This window comes from Arvicola amphibius, chromosome 2, assembly GCF_903992535.2.
Source record: "Arvicola amphibius chromosome 2, mArvAmp1.2, whole genome shotgun sequence".
Lineage (NCBI taxonomy): Eukaryota > Metazoa > Chordata > Mammalia > Rodentia > Cricetidae > Arvicola > Arvicola amphibius.
The window spans coordinates 80,288,120-80,310,905 of record NC_052048.2 but is presented as its reverse complement, the minus strand read 5'-3'; the positions used below and the strand labels follow the sequence as shown (position 1 = coordinate 80,310,905).

Here is a 22,786-nt window from a genome sequence, read left to right as displayed (position 1 = left end):
CCCCTTCATACTTTTCTCTCCCCATCTCCCCTTGTCCCCATCCCACCCCACCCCCAAGTTCCCAATTTACTGCAGAGTTCGGAGCTCTACTAAAGTGTGCATTGGCACATTGTTGTTCACTGTGGCTTGTTCTACTTATTATTTTTACTTTTTAATATTTTTCCAAAAATGTCACCTTGATTACTTTTATGATGCATCTTCAAATTCTGTGCTCGTAGCTTTATTCTCCTCCTGGCCAAGGCCTGGTACAGCAACTCTGATTTCCAGCTTTTGTCAGAAGAGGGCAGCCAAGACTCTTGTCAGGGTCACCTTCATGTTGTGGCGGCAAAGGCTGCCCCAGAGTGACAGTAAACTAAGGTGGAGGCTGGATGGAGTACTGATTAGAAAGTCAACAGGGAAGATTCACCCTCTCTCATAGACAGAACTAACAGACCTCCCCGGCACCTTCAGTTTTCAGGGCTCAGTTCCAAGGTATGGGGGCTTTAAAGAAGCAGGAGTCCACTTCAATCAAGGGAGCTGCTGTGATCTCAGGCCCCAAGAGTTGAAAACATACTGCCAACAGTGGTCAAAGGTTCACAGCCAGTAGAGAGGAGGGGGTTGAGCACCAAGACAAGCTTGCTTCCTATGTAGATATTTTGTTATTCCAGAAGAAAATAAGGAACTAGATAAGATGATTGTAGGCCAGTGAAGGCAACTTTAAATGTTTAATATTTGATACAAAACCAAAATTATTTACTTAATTTTACCCTAGAGTGAAACACGTTTCAACAACAAACATCTAGTGATCTATTTGTCTTGAGGATTACAATTCCTAAACCCTGTTTTAGATCACAGGGGACTGAATGCCAGATATTTACAGCCCTTCTGAGCTGAGGGTCTTATTTCGTAATTGTTAAATTCACATGTTATCATTTGTTACCTCCTTGAGCTTCCCTGTTGGGGTCTCTCCTGATTGTGTATAGACTCCATTTTCTCTGCAGCATAGCTAGTTGTTCCCTGAGGTTCTATCTACGAGCCCACAGGGGATTGAAAAAAAAAGACATCTATGCTATGTTCTCTCAAACTCCTTTGTCCCTGTGTTAATATCTGTCTTCCTCCCACTGTGAAAAAACATTAAGAAGATGACTATTACAAACTAGAGAGAGGCCCTCACCAGAACCCAGACATGGGGCTGCTTCTAGCTTCCACAATGTAAGAAACAGTATCTATTCTGTTATCAGAGCATGGCATTTTGTTATTGTGGATAGAGCTAACCAAGAATAAAAGCCTGTCAGTCATCCAGGAAAAGCCATTCATAAAAGAAATAACAATTGGAGGCTGGAGAGATGGCTCAGTAAGAGCATGGGCTGTACTTACAGAAGCCCCAGGTTCAATTCCCAGCACCTACATGCTGGCTCAAAACTCTCTGTAAGTCCTATTCTGATGTGGGATTTCCCTCTGCATGCTATACATATATTTTAATGCCATTGGTTATTAAAGAAGCTGCTTTCGGCCAATGGTTTAACAGAGTAAAACTAGGCAGGAAAATGAAACTGAATGCTGGGAGAAAGAATGCAAAATCAGAAGGAAACCATGTAGCCGCCACAGGAGATAGATGCCTCTGACTGAGACCACCGAAGATTTGCTGGTAGGCACGACCTTGTGCTGATGGTAATGGATATGGATAGGATATAAGAGCTAGCTAGAAATATGCTTAAAATATTGACCAAACAATAAAAGTTTAAATAATATCTTGGATTGTAAGGATGATGAGATTCAATGAGCAGGTGCACAATGCTGTGGTCACAATGCTGCCAGTGAAAGTATAAAAATCATCAAACTCTGTCAAACGCCAGTGGATATTTCACTGTCTAATTTCTAAATATAACATATATCATACCAACATTAGCTGATTTTCTCAATTCCATAACACTACATAACTACCACATAATACTACAGAATATAACAATTTCATAACCAATGCTACTATTTACTTCTCAACTATGTATTCACTAGGTAGGTAGGTAGGTACATAGATAGACAGACAGACAGACAGACAGACAGACAGATGATAGATAGATAGATAGATAGATAGATAGATAGATAGATGATAGATAGATAGATGATAGATAGATAGATGATAGATGATAGATAGATAGATAGATGATAGATAGATGATAGATAGATAGATAGATAGATATAACAAGATACAGAATTACAGTTACAATATTTAATCTATTTTATCTTTTACCATAACAAAGGAAAACAACAATAACTATCTATCTATTCTTTAACTCCATCAAAGACTCCAGAAGGATATAATATTACCTAAGTAAATGAGAAGTAAGCAACTTACAAAACTCTAGAAATCACAGAGACATCTCGCTGCCTGGACAGTCACCCAAAGTTCTTCTGTACCATTGGGGCATCCATCTTTGGCCTACAGGCCCATAGTATCCAGCAGACTTTTCCGTAAAGCAGGAAATTTCAAAGGCAGTTCAGTCAGTATCTGCTGTGTCCTACAGAATGTCTTGCAGACTCATGAATAAGGAACCCCGAAAGATCATCTCATCTTTAGGCAAGTTCAGCAGTCCTCTCCCTGAGGGTTCTCTGTGTCCAGTTTATGCAATAGTCCAGGCAAGAGCAGTTTCTTGCCCAAATGGCTAACAAACTCCATAAGATGCCCATCTTCCTCTTGAAGTAGATTGGTGCTGCCAGGAGCAGACATGTCTCATTGTCATGAAAAACCCTAAGTTATTGAAACATTTTAAATGCCATATTCTGCAGTCTTTAAAAGATATGAAGAATGCCTCTCTAGCTGAAATATATCTCTATATATCTAGAAAATCTAACTAACATGACTACGAGCTTTACTATTATCGATGATTATCCATTAGCAATATTTCCTAATTATACATTACATTTTTATATGAACTACACAATCACAATACCTTAATCAAGATCAGAAATACATATACATATAACAAAATTGACCTTAAATTTATATTAATAGAGTAAAATTTATACCAATGTAAATTATCATATCTATATCATTTCCCCCTTTAAATGTAAAAGAACATGTATAAACAATATTTGAGTACATGGGCTTAGTTATTTGTCTCCAAACTGCTTCCTGCTGAATGGGGGCGCTGTTAATCAGATCTTTCATGGTGTAACTTGTGTGCTAGGTTCCTTTCAGTCGGCAGTTGTGCAAAGTTTTTGAGGGTGTTCACAGCAACCTTTCAGGAGGGCGTGGTCTATCATACCATATTGGGATAGAAGCAATCCACAGGGTCTCATCCTCTGTGAAAACAAAAGAAGAATCTCTTTTCCAAAGTATCACATCCTTAGATCCAAATTCTGAAGTCAAAGTATTTTCAAAATATCTATGTTGGATTAGTTCAGCAGCATGTATAAACGAATATGTTTTAGCAGCTGTTGCTCCTTCCTCAGCATTTGAACAATTCAAAGAAAGCATAATAGTATACAGTATCAAGATTCTCTGTGTATTTTCCATCTTTGTGTGGTATTACTTAACCTCTATTTCTTTTATTTTTACTTTTATTTTTTGAGACAGGTTCTCTGTATATCTTTGTCCTGGAATAACTCTGTTGACCAGGCTGTCCTTGAACTCAAAAAGATCTGTCTCCCTCTGCCTCACCAGTGCTGGGATTAAAGGTGTGTACCACCACACCCAACTTCTCTCTTTTTTCTTTTTTTACTTTTAAGAAACCTTTAGCCTGCATATATTTTTAATACACTGTGAAACATTTAGACGTTTTCTTCGACTTTGAATCTTTCTTTTCTTTTTGTGACCACATGAGTCTTTAATTTACCAAACAATATCGGTAGAACTAAAGCTGTGACTTTGGCAGCTGGATTCAGCCCATTCCTTAGCTTTCCAGCCTCATGGCAGAGGTACCGGCTGTAGCCATTTTTATTGCCACAACTCTATGGCATTTCAAGGTCCCTGCCAGCAAGCAAGCTGCAGCATTCTGCTCACAGACCACAGCCAGTTGGGCCGTCTGCCTGAAAGAGTCAGAGTTTGCCCTGGCAGGACGGCCCAGAAAGCCAGCATTTTAAAATGGCACAGCTTGCCTTTTGTCCGGGCAGCGTCCCTGGGCTGCCAGGAATACCTGATCCTGTGCAGTGGAGTTCCATCTGGACTGGAGAGTGAGTGAGACCCTGAAGCAACCTGCCCTGGAAGAGAGCACAGACCCCCTCCCCCAGCTCCTGCTGCAGGCTTGTCTTTGTTTTCACATCCCTGCCTCTCCCAAGCCTTCCCTAGTGTTTTCAGGTGTCCTGCTCCTGTACTAAGGCCATCCACCCAAAGGGGTCAGACTCTGGCCTCCAGGCAGGTCTGAGGATTCCTGCAAGGGAGTGCAGGCTTCTTCAGATTGTGCCACAAGGAATAGCTCCTGCTCTGGCACTGAGGAGATCCAACCAGATTCAGTCACAGCAAAGATTGGTCTAGGACACCAAGCACCTCCCGGCTCCATTTGAAGGAAGAGATGGGCAGGCGCCAATGCAAGAACTCCTCCAACAACATGAAAAGCAACATGACATCACCAGAATCCAGACATCCCGAAACAACAAGAATTGAACACCCTACTCCAGAAGATTTAGAAGAAACCGACCTTAAACAGTACTTTATGAAAATAATAGAGGACCTTAAACAGGAGGTAAAAAACTGCCATAAAGAAATGGAGATGACAAACAAAAAGGTAGAAGAAGTAAATAAATCTCTCAAAGATACCCAAGAAAAACAAGAAAAAGCAATCAAACAGGTAAGGGAAACAGTACAAGACCTGATAAATGAAATGGAGGTAATGAAGAAAACACAATCTGAGGGAAGACTGGAAATGGAAATTCTGAGTAAATGAACAGAAACTTCAGAAGCAAGTATTTCCAACCGAATATAAGAGATGGAAGAAAGAATCTCGGACTCTGAAGATACTATAGAGGAAATAAATTCACAGATTAAAGAACAAAACAAATCTAACAAATTCTTAACACAAAACATCCAGGAAACCTGGGACACCATGAAAAGACCAAACCTAAGAATAATTGGGGTAGAAGAAGGAGAAGAATTACAACTCAAAGGCCCAGAAAACATAACTTTTGTTATTTGCAGGTGATATGATAGTGTACATACACTACCCCAAAAACTCCACCAAAGAACTCCTAAAGCTGATAAACTCCTTCAGTAACATGGCAGGATACAAGCTCAACTCCAAAAAATCAGTTGCCCTCCTATACACAAAGGATAAGGAAGCAGAGAGGGAAATTAGAAAAGTATCACCTTTCATGATAGCCACAAATAGCATAAAATATCTTGGGGTATCTCTAACCAAGGAAGTGAAAGACCTATTTGACAAGAACTTTAAGTCAATGAAGAAAGAAATTGAAGAGGATACTAGAAAATGGAAGGATCTCCCTTGCTCTTGGATTGGGAGGATCAACATAGTAAAAATGGCAATTCTACCAAAAGCAATCTATAGATTCAATGCAATTCCCATCAAGGTCCCATCAAAATTCTTCACAGATATTGAGAGGACAATAATCAACTTTATATGTTAGAACAAGAAACCCAGGATAGCCAAAAAAAAATCTTAAACAATAAAGGTTCTTCTGGAGGCATTACCATCCCTGACTTCAAACTCTATTACGAGCTACAGTATTGAAAACAGCTTGGTATTGGCATAAAAACAGAGAAGTCAACCAATGGAATCATATAGAAGACCCAGATCTAAACCACAAACCTATGAACACCTGATTTTTAATAAAGGAGCCAAAAGTACACAATGGAAGAAAGAGGGCATCTTCAACAAATGGTGCTGGCATAACTGGATGTCAACCTGTAGAAGAATGAAAGTAGATCCATATCTATTACCATGCACAAAACACAAGTCCAAATGGATTAAAGACATCAATATTAATCTGAACACACTGAGCTTCATAGAGGACAAAGTGGGAAGTACTCTACAACAAATGGGCCCAGGAGACCTTTTCCTACGTATAACCCCAGCTGCACAGACATTAAGGGCAACATTGAATAAATGGGACCTCCTGAAGCTGAGCAGCTTCTGTAAAGCAAAGGACACTGTCACTTAGACACGAAAGCAGCTTACTGACTGGGAAAAGATCTTCACCAACCCCGCAACAGACAAAGGTCTGATCTCTAAAATATATAAGGAACTCAAGAGACTAGACTTTAAAATGCTAATGAACCCAATTAAAAAATGGGGCTCTGAACTGAACAGAGAATTCTCAACAGAAGAAGTCCAAATGGCCAAAAGACACTTAAGGTCATGCTCAACCTCCTTAGCTATCAGGGAAATGCAAATCAAAACAACTTTGAGATATCATCTTACACCTGTCAGATTGGCTAAAATTAAAAACACCAATAATAACCTTTGCTGGAGAGGTTGTGGGGTAAGGGGTACACTCATCCATTGCTGGTGGGAATGCAAACTTGCGCAACCACTTGGAAAGCTGTGTGGCGGTTTCTCAGGAAATCAGGGATCAATCTATCTCAGGACCCAGCAATACCACTCTTGGGAATATACCCAAGAGACGCCCTATCATATTACAAAAGCATTTGTTCAACTATGTTCATAGCAGCATTATTTGTAATAGCCAGAACCTGGAAACAACCTAGATGCCCTTCAATTGAAGAATGGATGAAGAAAGTGTAGAATATATACATGTTAGAATACTACTCGGTGGTAAAAAAAAACAATGACATGTTGAATTTTGCATGCAAATGGATGGAAATAGAAAACACTATTCTGAGTGAGGTAACCCAGACCCAAAATGATGAACATGGGATGTACTCACTCATAATCGGTTTCTAGCCATAATTAAAGGACATCGAGCCTATAATTCGGGATCCTAGAGAGGCTAATTAAGAAGATGAACCCAAAGAAAATCATATAGTTATCCTCCTGGATATTGGAAGTAGACAAGATTGCCAGGCAAAAAATGGGAACTTGGGGGCGGGGCGAGACAGGGCCAAAGGAAGATGGGGAGAGAAAAGTGAGAAGGGGAAGATGGGAAGAGCTTGGGGGAATGAGATGGTTGGGATACAGGAAGGGTGGATATAGGAGCAGGGAAGCATATATCTTAATTAAGGGAGCCATCTGAGGGTTGTCAAGAGACTTGACTCTAGAGGGGTTCCCGGGTTTCCAGGGAGACGCCCCCAGCTAGTTCCTTGGGCAGCTGAGGAGAGGAAACCTGAAATGGCCCGATCCAATAGCCATTCTGATGAATATCTTGCATATCACCATAGAACCTCCACCTGGCGATAGATGGAGATAGAGACAGAGCCCCACATTGGAGCACTGGACTGAGCTCCCAAGGTCTTAATGAGGAGCAGAAGGAAGGAGAACATGAGCAAGGAAGTCAGCACCTGGAGTGGTGCGTTCACCCATGGATATGATGGGGCTGATCTAACAGGAGCTCACCAAGGCCTGTTGAACTGGGTCTGAAAAAGCATGGGATAAAACCGCACTCCCTGAACAAGGCGGACAATGAGGGCTGCTGAGAAGCCAAGGACAGTGGCACTGGGTTTTGATTCTACTGCATGTACTGGCTTTGTGGGAGCCTAGTCTGTTTGGATGCTCATCTTCCTAGACCTGGATGGAGGGGGTTAGACCCTGGAATCCCAACAGGGCAGGGAACCATGACTGCTCTTTGGACTGTAGATGGAGGGGGAAGGAAGTGGGGAGAAGGGGAGGGAAATGGGAGGCAGGGAGGAGGCAGAAATTTTTTAATAAAATAAAATAAAATAAAATAAAATGAATTTTAAAAAGAACCTGACATTACATAGGCCAGAAGCCCAGGGGAAAACCAAATTCAGTAGAATTTCTACACTCTGCTATAAAAACATAGCAATAAAATGACTCCTAATGGCATTCTGCTATACTCATTGATTAGTGTTTTTCTCAGCCATCATCAGAGAAGCTTCCTCTGGGAGCAGATGGGAACAAATATGGAGACTCACATACAGACAATATCAGAGTGAGACCTAAAACACTCAGTCCTAATTGGGATATCCCCCTCAAATATTTCCCCTCAGGACTCAGGGAACTCTGTGGAAAAGGAGATAGAAAGAATGTAAGAGCAAGAGATATTGAGGAAACAAAGAAAACAAGGTTTATTTGTTGGAGACTGATGGTAACTGGGTAGGGGTGCCAAGGATTAAGGAAATGTCTGTTTGAAATAAATTGAGACTGAAAACACAGAATAGATTCGGGGGACTGCCATCTTACTCTGCACAGCCCCAAGTTTATTTCAGATCCTGCTTATATACAAAAGCAGAATAAAGCACAGCGTAGACAGTATCTAACAACAAGATCATTCCTGTCCTGGTGTAAGCAGCTTCTTCTGTCTGGATTTTTTTGTCAGCTTAATCAGACCTTTCTCACAACCCTCAAGGATACGGGAGCAAGCAGAGCTGGCAAGCTTGAACTCAAATGGCATTTTAAGTCAGAATTGACTCCAGACGTGGGCTCCACACCTTCTAAACACAGCACATCAACAGACATATAAATTCAGAGACTGTGGTAGCATGCACAGGCACCGCACAGGTCTGCACTACATGGGATCCTAGAGCTAAGAGAAGTGGACACAGGATCGCAATCCTAACCTGGAAGCTGTCTTCTTTTCATAGCCTCTTGCAAATGAAAGATTAGTTTTCTTCAAGGGAGCCTCACTAGGGAAATAAACCACTCTTAAGGTTAGTTCCCATGCTCTGTAGTAGATAATCAGCACAAAATAATCTAAATGGAATATTTGCAGATCCTTTACATCTATAATATGACTTTTGTTTTTTTGTGTTTTTATAAGATTTCTGTGTGTTTTTCCATGTCTGTATGTGTCTCTTATGCTTTCTCTTTGGCTCTTTTTCTTCTTCTTTTTTCTATTCTTATCTACTTGTTTTTGTCTTATTTTAGTGTTGTTTATTGTAGGGGATGTGGGGAAGAACTGAGAAGAGTAGGAGGAGATGAACTTTAATCAGAATACATTGTGAGAAACAAACCTCTTTTCAATAACAGAGAATAATGTTTTAAAAGGCTGGAGCATGGTGGCAAATACTTCTATCCCAGAGTTGTAGCAGCAAAGACCAAAGAATGCCTGGGGCTACCATATTGGCATATCTGGTAAGCCCCTTGTCACAGTGAGAGATGTTTTCTCAAAGCTCAAGGAGAATGACATATGAAGAACAACAGCCAAGGTTGTCTCCTGGCCTCAATGGGCACATTCACATACATTCTTAAGATGTGTGTGTGTGTGCGCGCGCACACACACACACACACATACGATACATTGTAGAGCATGTATGTAGATATAAACTAGTTTTATCTGACAATAATTTTTCAGGAAGCATAGATGGAATGAAGTGCAAATACAGAGGTACATGCAAACTTCATGTTAGAGTGTTTAAGTAACTGAAGGGAAAAATGGAAAATTGAAACTCACATTTTTTTATGGATTCAGAGAAACTATAATTGGGAAACAGAATTAAAACTACAATCAGATATTTAAGCTATTCTTGATAACTGAGAGTAGACTAAAATATTTTCAAAAGAAAAAATTAAAAAGTCAGTACCAGTGCCAGGTGGTGGTGGCACATACCTTTAATCCCAGCATTTGGGAGGCAGTGACAGGTGGAGTTTGTGGCCTGCCTGATCTAGAGAAGCTAGTTTCAGCACAAGATCCAAAGCTCCAGAAACCCTGACTTGAAAAAACAATGAACAAACAAACAAACAAGTATCAGCAAAGGGCTTCCTTGAGTTACCTCAGCATCAAGGGAACATTTATGATATAAAGTAAAAAGGAGAGAATAAGAAAATTCCTGTAGAAATTTCAACTTATGGTGTACAATGGACTTAAAGGACTCTATAGTATTTAGCAGCAGAAATATCACAAAAATGTGTATGTGTTATACCATAAATTATATTTAAATATGTGAAGAATCTTGATTTGCTACAAGGACTATCAAACAGTTAATGACAAGTCTGTTTTTAAGAAAAAGAAATTGTTGAGGCTGCCCCAGTCTCACTCCTTACGACCATCTGTCTCTCCAGTTCCCCGAGACACAGTGACCTCTTCTGACCTCCCTGGGCACCAGAAATTCACAAGTGCACACAAGCTGGCACAACACTCTCCATATACATTAAAATAAATACATTTTAAAGAAAAAAATACATTTTTTTTTACAAAATCTGGTGGTATTTTGACTGAATGTTTTTCAGCATATTGATTATTCTGTTATCAGAACTGATTTGTACCAAAGGAGTAATTGTGGGATAGACATTCATCACAATCTTCTGAACACTCAGGATGACTGGGTTGTACATCCATAACAGGACTGCAGTGGATGAGATGATGAAGTCCACCCAGTACATGACCACAAAGAAAGTCACCAGCAGCAAGATGGTCTGGGTGGCCCTTTTCTCAGGGGATGATCTCGGGCAGCTGAGGCTGTGAAGATGTAGGCATTGCCTCTGATGTCGGAACAAGATTATTACCATGTATGTACTTGTGGTCAGCATAACTCCTACAAGAAATACATCTCTGGAGGTTGTCACTGTTAAAACCAGTACCCGGATGATGTAGTTCATGGGGAAGAGTGAGCAGGATTTAGTGACCTTCATCTGATTGGTCTCACTCACATTGGTAAAACCACCAACATAGATGATCAGGTTGCTATTGAATGACAAATTGAGAGACCAAATATAGACGGAAGCATAGATTATGTACTTCTTTAGCTTAAGTTTAAAGTTTGCCAAGAAAGAGGTACTGGGACTGATAGTGACAGCCTGGAACACACTCAGGAGGCAGGTGATGCAGATGGAGAGGCCTCTCATCACCCTGCTTATGTAAAACGTTGCCTTGCATTTGAAGTTATTCTCAATGTTCAGTGACTCAAATATGTCTGCAATCCAAACAACCCCTCCAGTGAGGAGCAGCATTGTGTGGATGAAGGTCAGCTGACAAGAGATCAGGTCCATGGGCTTAGGTCTGTGAAATAGGATTATGAAAGTGTAGAAAACAAGGAGAAATATATTGGCGAGGACCCCAAGTACAGCTTGGAAATAAAGGACATTGTTTAATGAGGACAAAGTGGGAAATGCATTCATCTTAAAAGCATAGTGGAAGCATATTTCATATACCTAGAAAAATGATAGAGTATACATCAAACTTGTGACTCACTGGTCAATATGTCTATATTATCACTCTATTTTACCTACCTATTCTTGATTTATCTGTCACTTTATTATTATTGTTCCAGACTGGACATGGCCTATATCTCTATATGAACTCCATGTAATTTCTGTGCATATACCATATTGTGCATAGTAAATGCATTTTCAGACACATCCTATACATAATTCACATTTTGTGTGCCTGTATTTCATTGTGGACCTCATATCTTAGAAAGTCAATCCTACTGATTTATATTGCCTTATTTTATACTTAACACCTAAAATGATAGTGATGAACACAGTACTAATCACACTTGTAGAACTGAACAAAAATTATTCTGATTTGGGAATGATCAGAAATCCAAAAAATCAGGTGAGTTAGCCTCATAGTCCATAGTTTTAACGAGCTCTATTTTGCAACTATCCAGGTTTAGAATCATAATTTTAATGGAATCACAGTAATAAACGCATGATAACCCCACTATTTTAAGAGTAAAAAGTCTATCTCAATTCATCTGGTTTTATATTTCTTGTTTATGAAATCTTACATCCCTTAGGTCTGGAACTGAATACGTAGCTACAAGTGGAGACCATTAGTGCACTTTCCATACCCTGTGAATTGTATAACCATTATGCTCATAAATGGTCCTACATGTCCCTCTGTTTACTTCCAATCTCATTTAAACCTTTTGTGAACTTGACTTCAGGTTCTAACTCCCAGCCACTGATACAAACACTATTTTTCTTTTATTTTTTTGAGGGTATGGAGGAGATAAAGTGTTAACAATGTGTATCCTTGTGACTTCTTCAGCCATTCATATTGTTATTTTACCTACCTACATCCTCCTGTATTTATCCCCCTTCTCCTTCCCTAAGGAGCCTCCCCACCTGCTTTTCCATTCCCCTTATCAGATCAATTGTATTCTGCTATTCCCCTTTACCTACTTTCACCTTCTCTGGATTTGCGTCCCTCCTCTTCCCTAAGGAGCCCCCTTTCCCTCTTTCCCTGATCAGATGTTACCCTTCTATTACTTGTCCCCTCTCCATTCTTCCCTAACACCACCCCCATCCTGGCCATGGTACCATTTTGCTTTCCTGGTATCTGTAGTTACTACAGGCTACACACTTAAATCTGCAGAAGTGGAGCCAAGAGCCTCTAACAAGAGAGAACTTGCCACACTAAACAAACACTATTTTCAGCACATTGTGACAAGCATGAACTTGCCACAGATGACCATATAGTGATCCTGTTTTAGAATTTCTGTTTTAAAAGAGATTCTTTCCCATGCAGTGCAAATCAAGGTCCTCAGTATTATCACACATCATCAACACACAGACAGTTTTTATAATTTTAATCAACATTCTTACCTTTGGTACCTATGTTAGTTATTTTGTTCGGGAAACGGTGTCATTATTTTATCAAATTAATTTAATTAGGTAGTTTAAAATTGGCTTTGTGATAGAAATAGAAAACAATTACCTAAAGATTCTTGTGAGAAAAAAGTGACCAATTGTATTTTTAAGTTGACTACCATATTCTACATACACTAATTAATGCCTGCATGTATAAAAATAATGCAGAAGTTAGTGGATATGAGACCAAAAATCATACACTTTATATTTACATGATTTTTACTCCTAAAAAGCATAATCTAATAAATGAATAGATTCATCCCAATTGCAAGAGCCAAGTATCTGTTTCTCCCACCAACATACATCTACAGAAGCTTCACCGTGGTGTTCTCTGTTTTAAAATCTCCAGGACAGGAACTGGAGAGATGGCTCATGTTAAGAGCACTTTTTGTTTTTGTGGAAGACCTGGGTTTGATTCTCCAGTGTCGACATGGTGTCTCATGACCATCTGTAACTTGTTCCAGGGGATCCATTGTCTTCTTCTGACTCAGGCAAGCAAGTGGTTCACAGCATGCATGCAGGCAAAACACATATGTATATAAAATGAAATAAATAAATATTAATAAATAAAAGTTCCAGAATAAAATAGCATTCAAGTGTCGATCTCCAAACTGTAAAAACTGTAGCCCAATTCCAACTTTAAAATTTCAAGTGATCAAATCATATACTCATAAACATTTATTATTAACTATAGATCTACAACTTATTAATATAGCACATGTATTATAAACCACAAAAGAAGATAATAATATAAAGATAGTAATCTAAAAATGTTTTCTTTCTTTTTTAAAGATTTATTTATTTATTATGTATACAACATACCTTCCCTGTATGCTTGCATGCCAGAAGAGGGCACCAGATCTCATTACAGATGGTTGTGAGCCACCATGTGGTTGCTGGGAATTAAACTCAAGACCTCTGAAAGAGCAGTCAGTGCTCTTATCCTCTGAGCCATCTCTCTAGCCCTAAAAATGTTTTCTTATCCCAAAGGTATGCACTTCAATTTCTCTACTTCATATTCATTGCTTTGCAAATGTTTATCTCATACAGAAAAATGACATACCTTCTAGTTGATCAAGTGGCATCTTTCTCTTGGGCTCACTGGAGCTAAAACTGGACGAGAAAAGTCCAAAGCTACCATGGCTACAAACTGAGGTGTTAATGTATATATTCACTGAGAAAAGTAATTTGTTATATATAAGTTTTTCATGCAGTGATGAGGTCAATCTAAGTATTCTGCACAATTTAGAAAAACATGCTAAAACTAAGGCACACATATCCTTGACCTCTAAGGTTTTGTTTGTTTGTGCTTGTTTTTAAGACAAGATTTCAGTCTATAGTAGATGCTAGCATTGACCTTGCTATGAACCCACGGATGTTCTCAATTTTATGCTCCTTCTTATCCTGCCTCCTGAATTTTGGAGTTACTGGTGTGCACACCACTCAGAGATGTTTATTTTAACTTAATTTTAAAATATTTATCAGGATTTTTTTTTCTCATGGTTTATTTTTTTTATATTTAAAAATTTCCATCTCCTTCCCTCCTCCTCCCCCCTCCCTCCCCTCCTTCTCCCCCTTCTCTCCCCTCCTTCTCCCCCTTCCCTCCCCTCCCCTCCACCCATACCTCCCCTCCCTCCCTCTCAAGGCCAAGGAGCCATCAGGGTTCCCCACTCCTGATGAGGAGCAGAAGGAGAGAGAACATGAGAAAGAAAGTCAGGACCGTGAGGGAACCTCCAGCTGGCGACAGATGGGGAAGGTGACTGAGCCCCACATTGGAGCACTGGACTGAGCTCCCAAGGTCCCGATGAGGAGCAGAAGGAGCGAGAACATGAGGGAGAAAGTCAGGAACGAGAGGGGTGCGTTCACTCATGGAAACGGTGGGACAGAACTAATGGGAGATCACCAACTCCAGTTGGAATGGGACCGATGGATCATGCGACCAAACCCGTCTCTCTGAGTGTGGCCAACAGCGGGGGCTGACTGAGAAGCAAAGGACAATGGCTCTGGGCTCTGATTGTTCTTCATGGACGGGCTCTGTGGGAGCCTTCTCAGCTTGGTCGATCACCTTCCTGGACCTGGGGGGAGTTGGGAGGACCTTGGTCTTATCAGGAATTTTTATTTGCTGCCTCTGACAGTTCCATAACAGAACAAAAAGAATTATCCTAAGCTAATGCAACAAGAAAGCCATAGAAGAAGAAACACCAGAGATAAAATCCACAAAGCACTGCAGTGCCAAGAAGATATGGACCCTCTACGACACACTGTATACACCTCAAAGTCTGCAGGAGTGTGAAAACTGGGATTGCTCAGGCTGATATGAAAGCACTGGAGCACATCCAGAGCAGACACTGAAGGTGGCTGTTGGGTATTGCTGTTTCTGGAATTCTCTATAGTTTAAATTGTAATATTTAGTTGCAAGTACTGAAACACATGGTGTGCCCATAAATATTCACAAGAGTGGAGAAGCCATCAAATTGACCCAGACCAAAAGACTAAGCAGTCTGCAAGCAGCTGTTGGAAGAAATGTGCAATAAAAGAAGTCAAGAGTTGTTTCTTGCATGATTCCATGTTCTTCCATGAAAAATCACTTTACCCCCTCATTATAACAGTATTTGATTTTTAGAACAGTCTTGTTTTATGAATTATTCTGGTCTTTTTATTTTGTTTTGAGAATATATTATAATGAACATACAAATATATTAGATCAAGAATCACTTTCATTTTGTTTTACCAAAATTAGTAAGTAATGCACAAATTCAGTGTGTCTGCTCAGAGAGAACATGGAGTGATTGTGACTTCAGGTGACAAGATACATGGTTTTGCTGATGCACTGTCCACTGTCAGCAACATTAATAAGTCTTAGGGAATCTCAGAAAGATGAAGACCTTGGCCACCCAAACTAGTTCCACAAGGAGATCTTTATGAAATACATAATGCCAGCAAGAACAAATAGTGACTAGTTATTAATAAGGTATTAATTCTTAGCTATTACCCAGTACTCTTATTAATTTAAATATGTAAGTTATAGTTGGGAAGTTGAATTTAGCACAGGTAAACTGGAAGCACAAAGGCACAGATAGATTGTAACGATCTCACACTCACCAGCCAGGTCCCCTGCAAGGAAGCAGCAGGAGCAGTGTCACTGCAGAGCCTGTGGGGAAGCAGTCAGAGCCAGAGATTGATCACAACTCCCATGACTACAGCCTGGGAAAGATAGGAGAATGTTCACAGAAAGTGTGTGTGTGTGTGTGTGTGTGTGTGTGTGTGTGTGTGTGTGTGACATTACTGGACTACTGAGACTAAGAACAGAGTAATACCATAGTGCGCACTAGGAGTACTAACATGAACACCTGGGCAGCCCTTGAGTGAAAACCTGTGAGTTATATCAAATATGTTTGTGTAATAAAATGAACTTTAAGGAAAATGGAGAGTGCATCCACCCTCTGTTTTCCGGTTGACTTGATCATAGTTTGGGCCCTGTTTAGTCCACCCATGCAGACTTCTAAAGTAAATTTCTCAAAACAAATGAAAGTTCCATAATGTTTGCAATTGTTAACTTATATTTCTAACAATTTGTTTTTGTGTTGTTGCTACTCTGTGCCCATAAACTTAATGATAGTTGTTGGCATCATTTTGTTCCATTTTAATGACAATGATTTCATAATTCTACATTATCTATTTTCTACTTTAATTTTGTTGTATTTTCTTTTTGTGAGAGTGAGGATCTTGCTCTGTAGATCAAACTGACTTCAAACTCACAATGCTCCTGCCTTAGCCTTCAAAGTGTTGCAATCACAGGCAGGTAGCACTGCACCTGCCTTCACTTACAGTTAATCGCCTCTATACGTTAGTGACAGTCAAGCAAGATAAAATGGACTTCTGATATTCAGCATCTAAACTTAATTTACATGACATTTTGTGAATGTGTATTTTGTAACTGTTAGATGAGAAACCGATGATTTTGGCTTCAGTAAATTTTATACTATTTGAGAATTGCAGAGACTTTTCTCACTGTTAATTACATCAGTATCAATGCACAAAGTTTAATTTGGAAAACTTAAAATATTAACATGAATTTATTTTAATTGAAACACTCAAGACTCTTACTGAAATTTCTTGTTTTACATTTCTGTAAAAATAACTTTTAAAAGATTCAATAAATGAGTGAGGTGAAATTTCCCAATACTTTAAAAATACCTAGAAAAGATCTGCTTTATTAGAAATCATTGAATACAATCGACAAATCTACATTAAAATTTTGAAATTTATTATACAACGTTAAGAACATCTTATGTTTTACTAGGTCATGAGTTGAAACTTTCATAAACATTCTTAAGTATATGCAAACTTAATATAATACAAAATTACTGATAAACACTAACTTAGTTAATATTTCTTCTAAATTCCTGGCTTAAGTTTCATATAAATGCATATAGTTAGTTAATTTGAGAAAATGTTTGAAATGAGAAAATACCAAGCACAATTCAAACAAATCAATATTGTAAATGTACCCAAGCAAAATAATAAATGAGTGTTCTTTGGTTTTTGCCTTCTACGTTATTTCAGGTGTTTTCTTACAGGGATGGAAACCTAAAACGACTGCCATTAGCTAGGTGGAATCATGATTTTAGAATTATTAGAGTATACACTCAGGAGAATCTATAGTCAGATATGCTGCTTAATACATTTCATTTGGGGTCATGTGTTACATATTTATTAGTATACATTCATTGTAAAAAGTGATAGTTTCATGAAATTTTCATTCAGTACATAATATCCATCAGTCATCTTTCACCCTGTTAGCCTTTCCTGTCTCTATCCACGCTTAGTTTTGGCCCTGTACTATTCCCAATATTCCCCTTCTACCATCACATACATTATATTCAGAGATCATGATAAGTGATCACAGTATATTTTTTTTATAAATCATTACACTCATGTTTTTATGTTAACAAGCATCAGTTGTGCTTGCTTATGATACAATGTGGCTCAAAGTAAAAAAGCAGAGAATTCTCTAATCATTTTATTGCAGAAAACCCTAACTCATTTCACCACCTACTTAGAGCTTACTATTAATGAATAGAAAAAGCACTCACCTGGATGAGCCTTTGATAAACATCCACATAAAATGAGGCTCTAAGAAGCAGTTATAAGGAAGAGATGTCATCAGCTCTTCTCCCTCTAGACTCATAATTTTCATGTCATCTGCAAAAGGGCAGTACTGACCTTGAATTGTTAGAAAGTACAACCATCAAATGGGAAAGTGAACTTTTCTAATTCCAGGAAAACCGTGGAGCAGATACAGCTGAGCTCTGGGTTTCCTATGTGTGAATTATTCTCTGCAGGCCTTACATGTCTGTGCAGATTAGCTGCTGTCAGGCCTTGTGAACAAAACAAAATTAGTAGCATTACTTTTAACAGAAGCACACAAACATTTCACATTCCCCCAAGATATCCTTCCTGTTTCCAAAACTTTCCTGGTAGTCTTCATACTTCCTTCAGGGACTCATCTAGAAAGTAATAACACTTTTGCTAAAATTAAGAGACTGTCACCTCCTCCGAACACACTTAGGAAAAGTAAACTTTCTTATAGTGAGCATAGGCAGGAGGTGATGTAACAGTAGTATCAGCAAAAGTAGACTGTGGGGCTAGGGACATGCATGATAGAGTGCATGCCTAGAAAGTCTGAATCCCTTTGTTTGAAGCCCAGTGCCACATAATCTAACACCATAATGGACATATATATATATATATATATATATATTACTACATATATATATATATTTACTACACATATATATTTACTATATATATATACATATATATATACATATATATATTTACTACACTCAGGAAGCAAAGGTGGAAGATCAGAAATTCAAAGTTGTCTGCCTCATGGCCAGTTCAAAGCTAGTGGGAGATCATGCTGCATTTCCCTGCCAGAACACTTCCTTCCTCTACAGTTTAGGCATGAACCTCCAGGCTCCAGTTGTGGACTGTTCTTCTATTCCTACTCCTTAATGTCCTCCTATGAGTGTACTCAAAGGATTGTTTATATCATACACTCAAAAGAAGAAACCAATAGTCTCTTGTTTTTGACACATAACTGCCAATGACCCCTTCTTATAATTTATCATAAAGTTTATTTCAGCCCTATTATGACTGTCACCTTGGTTGTTCTCTTAATTCAAATCGATCTGATTTTTAAATGGTGACATTGGGGTGGACAAGATGGATCTGTGGATAAAAGCATCTTCTCCCAAGTCTCATCACTAGAATTTAATCCCAAGGACCCACATGGTAGGAGACAACTTCCACAAGTGGATCTCTGACCTCCACATACACAGTATGGCATCAATGTGCACACTTAGTAAATAAATAAACAGTAAAAAATGGTGATATTTATTTTATAAACCTACATGTCTTCAAATAGGCTATCTGCTCTTAGAACAAAGTGGAGAGAGGCTGAGGAAAGGGAAAGACTGTATCAGGCATCCTTGTTGAAATATTTTTGGATCACCAGTCCCCAAATGATTACATGGAGACTTCTTATTAATTATAAAAGCTTGGCCCTTAGGTTAGTCTTGTCCTTAACTAGCTCTTTTAGCTTAAATTAACCTAATTTTGATAATCTACACACTGTCACATGGATTTGTACCTTTCCTAAGTATGGCACGTCCAACTTTCTCCAAGCTTGCTGACAAAATCACAAAATCTGCCTAATTTTTCCTTCTTTTTCTGGAATTCCTGCCTATTCTCTCCTGCCGAGCTATTGTCCATTTAGTTCCTTATTAAACCAGTCAGAAGGTGCCCAAGGCAAAGACACATTTTTATAGTGTAAACAAGTACTCCACAACAAAAGACATGATTAACATTATGGCAGAAATCTATGATTTTTTTAAATTTAAATTTCTTCATGTGTCCCATACTTACAAAATTTATTCTATAAGAGTACATTTATTTGAATGATGATGAGGGGGGCTCAGGAGAAGTTGGAATGAACAGAGTGTTGGTGCTTTAAAAAGATAATCAACTCTAAAAAGCCCTTAGCCAAACTGAAATAAAGATAAGACCCAAATTAAGAAAATTAGAGATGAAAGGGGAGTTATTACAACAGACACTGATGAAATTTAGAAAACCATAAAAATACATATTCCACTACTTTGAAAAGTATGAGACCAACAACACAACTAATCTCTAGGCTTTCTCCATAACCTGCCTACCTGCATCTACCTAGAGAATCATTTGTGTCACCCCCAGTACTCCACTCCATATCCAGAGTTCCCATACATATCTTTCACCAGGTTATCTTGGTGAGCACCCAAGCCTCCTTATCCACACCTTTTCTATAACCTAACATATTTAGACTGAGTCCTATAACTAGTGTATCAGCCTAGTCTGACCTGCCCTGCCTTCACTCCAAAGCAGCTCTAGGCTTGGACCTGAGCTTACCTTACCATCTTCCTGCCAAATCCCAGCACTCTGCAATATCATATCCAGGCTTTCCATTCAGAGCAATTATTGGAGAAATATGTAAAACCTTGAAATTTTTGTTTAAGTTAAAACTTTTTTTTGGTTTTTCGATACAGGGTTTCCCTGTAGTTTCTAGAGCCTGTCCTGGAACTAGCTCTTGTAGACCAGGCTGGCCTTGAACTCAGAGACCCACCTGCCTCTGCCTCCCGAGTGCTGGGATTAAAGGCATGCGCCACCACCGCCTGGCTCTTAAGTTAAAACTTTAAGTAGACCTTAATGAGCCATGCTCTTAGAATCAAATTCAGCACTGAGGCAACATACAGAATCAACCTGCAAAAATCAATAGCTTTTTAATATACCAAAACTAAAATATAGAGAGGAGATTAAGTAGTTATGCTTGCATTCATAATAACTTCAAAGAAAAAAAATATGTAGGAATAAGCCTAACCATCAAAGCAAATGACCTCTATAATGAAAACTTTAACCCCCTAAAGAAAGATACAAAGAAAGATACTAGTAAATGGAAAGACAGCCAATCCTTGTGGATTGCTAGAATTAACACTGTGAAAATGATCTTTCTGCAAAAAAGTCAGTACAATCTCAGTCAAAATTTCAATCTTAGTCTTTACAGAAATAGAAAAATTATCCTAATTTTTTTATGGAACCATGAAAGATCCTAAGCAAAAAGGATAGTGCTAAAGAAATCACCATTCCAGTTGTTTGGTTTTGGGTTTTTTTTTTGTTGTTGTTGCTCTTTGTTTGGTGGTGGTGGTGGTTTGTCAAGACAGGGTTTCTCTGTAGCCTGTTCTGGAACTAGCTCTTGTAGACCATGCTGGCCTCAAACTCACAAAGATCTGCCTGCCTCTACCTCCTGAGTGCTGGGATTAAAGGTGTGTGTCACCACCACCCAGCCACAATTCCAGTTTTTAAGACATATTCCAGACCATGGTAATAAAAACAAGATGGTACTGGCACCAAAACAGACACATAGTCTAATGGAACAAAATGAAAGACTCACACATGAACACATGGAACTTCAGCAACTTAATATTTGATAAAGTAGCCAAAACATACACTGGAACAAAAGAAATTATCTTTAACAAGTGGTTTTGGGAAAACTGGATGTCCATATGCAAAAGAATGAAATTAGACATATATTTATTGTCTTGCACAAAAAGTAACTCCTAGTGGATCAAAGACCTAAACTTGAATCTCTGAAAATGCTATACTGAAACATGGGGGTCCCTTACAATTTATGGGTGTAGGAAAGGACTTCGTGAATAGGAAACAATCAGTTGGGTGAAGAGCTTTGAACAGAATATTCTCCATGAAGCTTTGGAGCCTGTGTTGGTACTAACTCTGTAGCCCAGACTGGCCTCAAACTCACAAAGATACACCTGCTTTGGCCTCTCAAGTTGTTAAGTCCTTTTGGTGTATGATGTTTGTTAATTCTGATGTTATTCTGTTTGTTTTTCTCCAAGATGGCATGTCTATTAAACAAACTGGGGTGTTAAAATCACCTGCTCTTAATGATGTTAATCTGTGTGTGTGTGTGTGTGTGTGTGTGTGTGTGTGTGTGTGTGTGTGAAATTGGGTGCCCAAGGGTTTAGTGGCTATACATTAAGTATAGTAATGTCTACTTGGCTAACTGTTCCTTTCATTATATTGAAGTGTTCTTTATCCCTTCTAATTAGTTTTAGTCAAAGTCTATTTTATCAGATGTTAGGATAATGACATCAGATTTATTCCTGAACCCATTTGATTGAAGTACTTTAGTCCATTCTTTTACTCTAAGGCAGTTCCTATAGACAAGATCACTTGGCAAAACTGGGGACATAGGGGTGGTGGGAGAAGTTGGGGTTAGAAGAGGAAGAGGAGGGGAGAAGCAGAGGGGTGAGGAGAACTTGAGGGAATGGGATAGTCGAGATGGAGGAAGGCCAGAGATGAGAGAGCAAGGAAAAGATATTTTGATTGAGGGAGCCATTATGGGGTTAGCAAAAAACCTGACTTTATGGAAATTCCCAGGAATTCACAAGGATGACCGCAACTAAGACCCTAAGCAATAGAGGAGAAGGGATCCAAATTGGCCTTGCCTTGTAGTCAAACTGATGAATATCTTAAATATCACCATAGAACCTTCATTTAGCAACTGATAAAAACAGAAGCACAGACCAGCATTGGAACACTGGACTGAGCTCGCAAAGTCAAGATGAAGAGTGGGAGGAGTGAGAATGTGGGCAAAGAGGTCAAGACCATGATGGGGACACCCACTGAGACAGTCTACCTGAGATAATGGGAGTTCATCAACACCAGACAGACTGGAAAGGAGCAAGCATACAACAAAACTAGTCCCTCTGAATGTGGTTGACAGTTGCTTGGCTGGGGCAGATTGAGGGGCCACTAGAATTGGCACCAGGATTTATCTCTACTGCTTGGACTGGCTTTTTGTGAACCTACTCTCTTTGGATGGATACCTTGCTTAACCTAGGTATAGTAGGGAGTGCCTTGGACCTTCTGCAAAGCAATGTGACTTAGCCTCTCTATAGAGTGGATGGGGGATGAGGTGAGAGGGAAGTGAAGGAAGTGGGAGGAAGGGAGAGAGTGGGAACTTGGACTGGAATGTATAGTGAAAAAAAGATAGTTTGTTTTATGTTTTAAAAAAATTAAATAAAATAAATAAATAGTGGCTGATCTGCATGAAGATAAAT

General features: G+C 39.0%; 1 protein-coding gene across 1 annotated transcript; it reads right to left on the bottom strand.

Moving 5' to 3' along the window:
* Positions 1-10,199: 10,199 nt before the first annotated feature.
* On the bottom strand, positions 10,200-11,126 carry LOC119807041 (putative vomeronasal receptor-like protein 4). Its single transcript, XM_038319185.1, has one exon. The coding sequence runs from the start codon at positions 11,124-11,126 to the stop codon at positions 10,200-10,202; it is 927 nt and encodes a 308-aa protein (XP_038175113.1).
* Between the last annotated feature and the right edge of the window lie 11,660 nt (positions 11,127-22,786).

Bases quoted from the DNA above. Each gene is read 5' to 3' on its own strand.
- LOC119807041 (XM_038319185.1), bottom strand. From the start codon at position 11,126: ATGAATGCATTTCCCACTTTGTCCTCATTAAACAATGTCCTTTATTTC.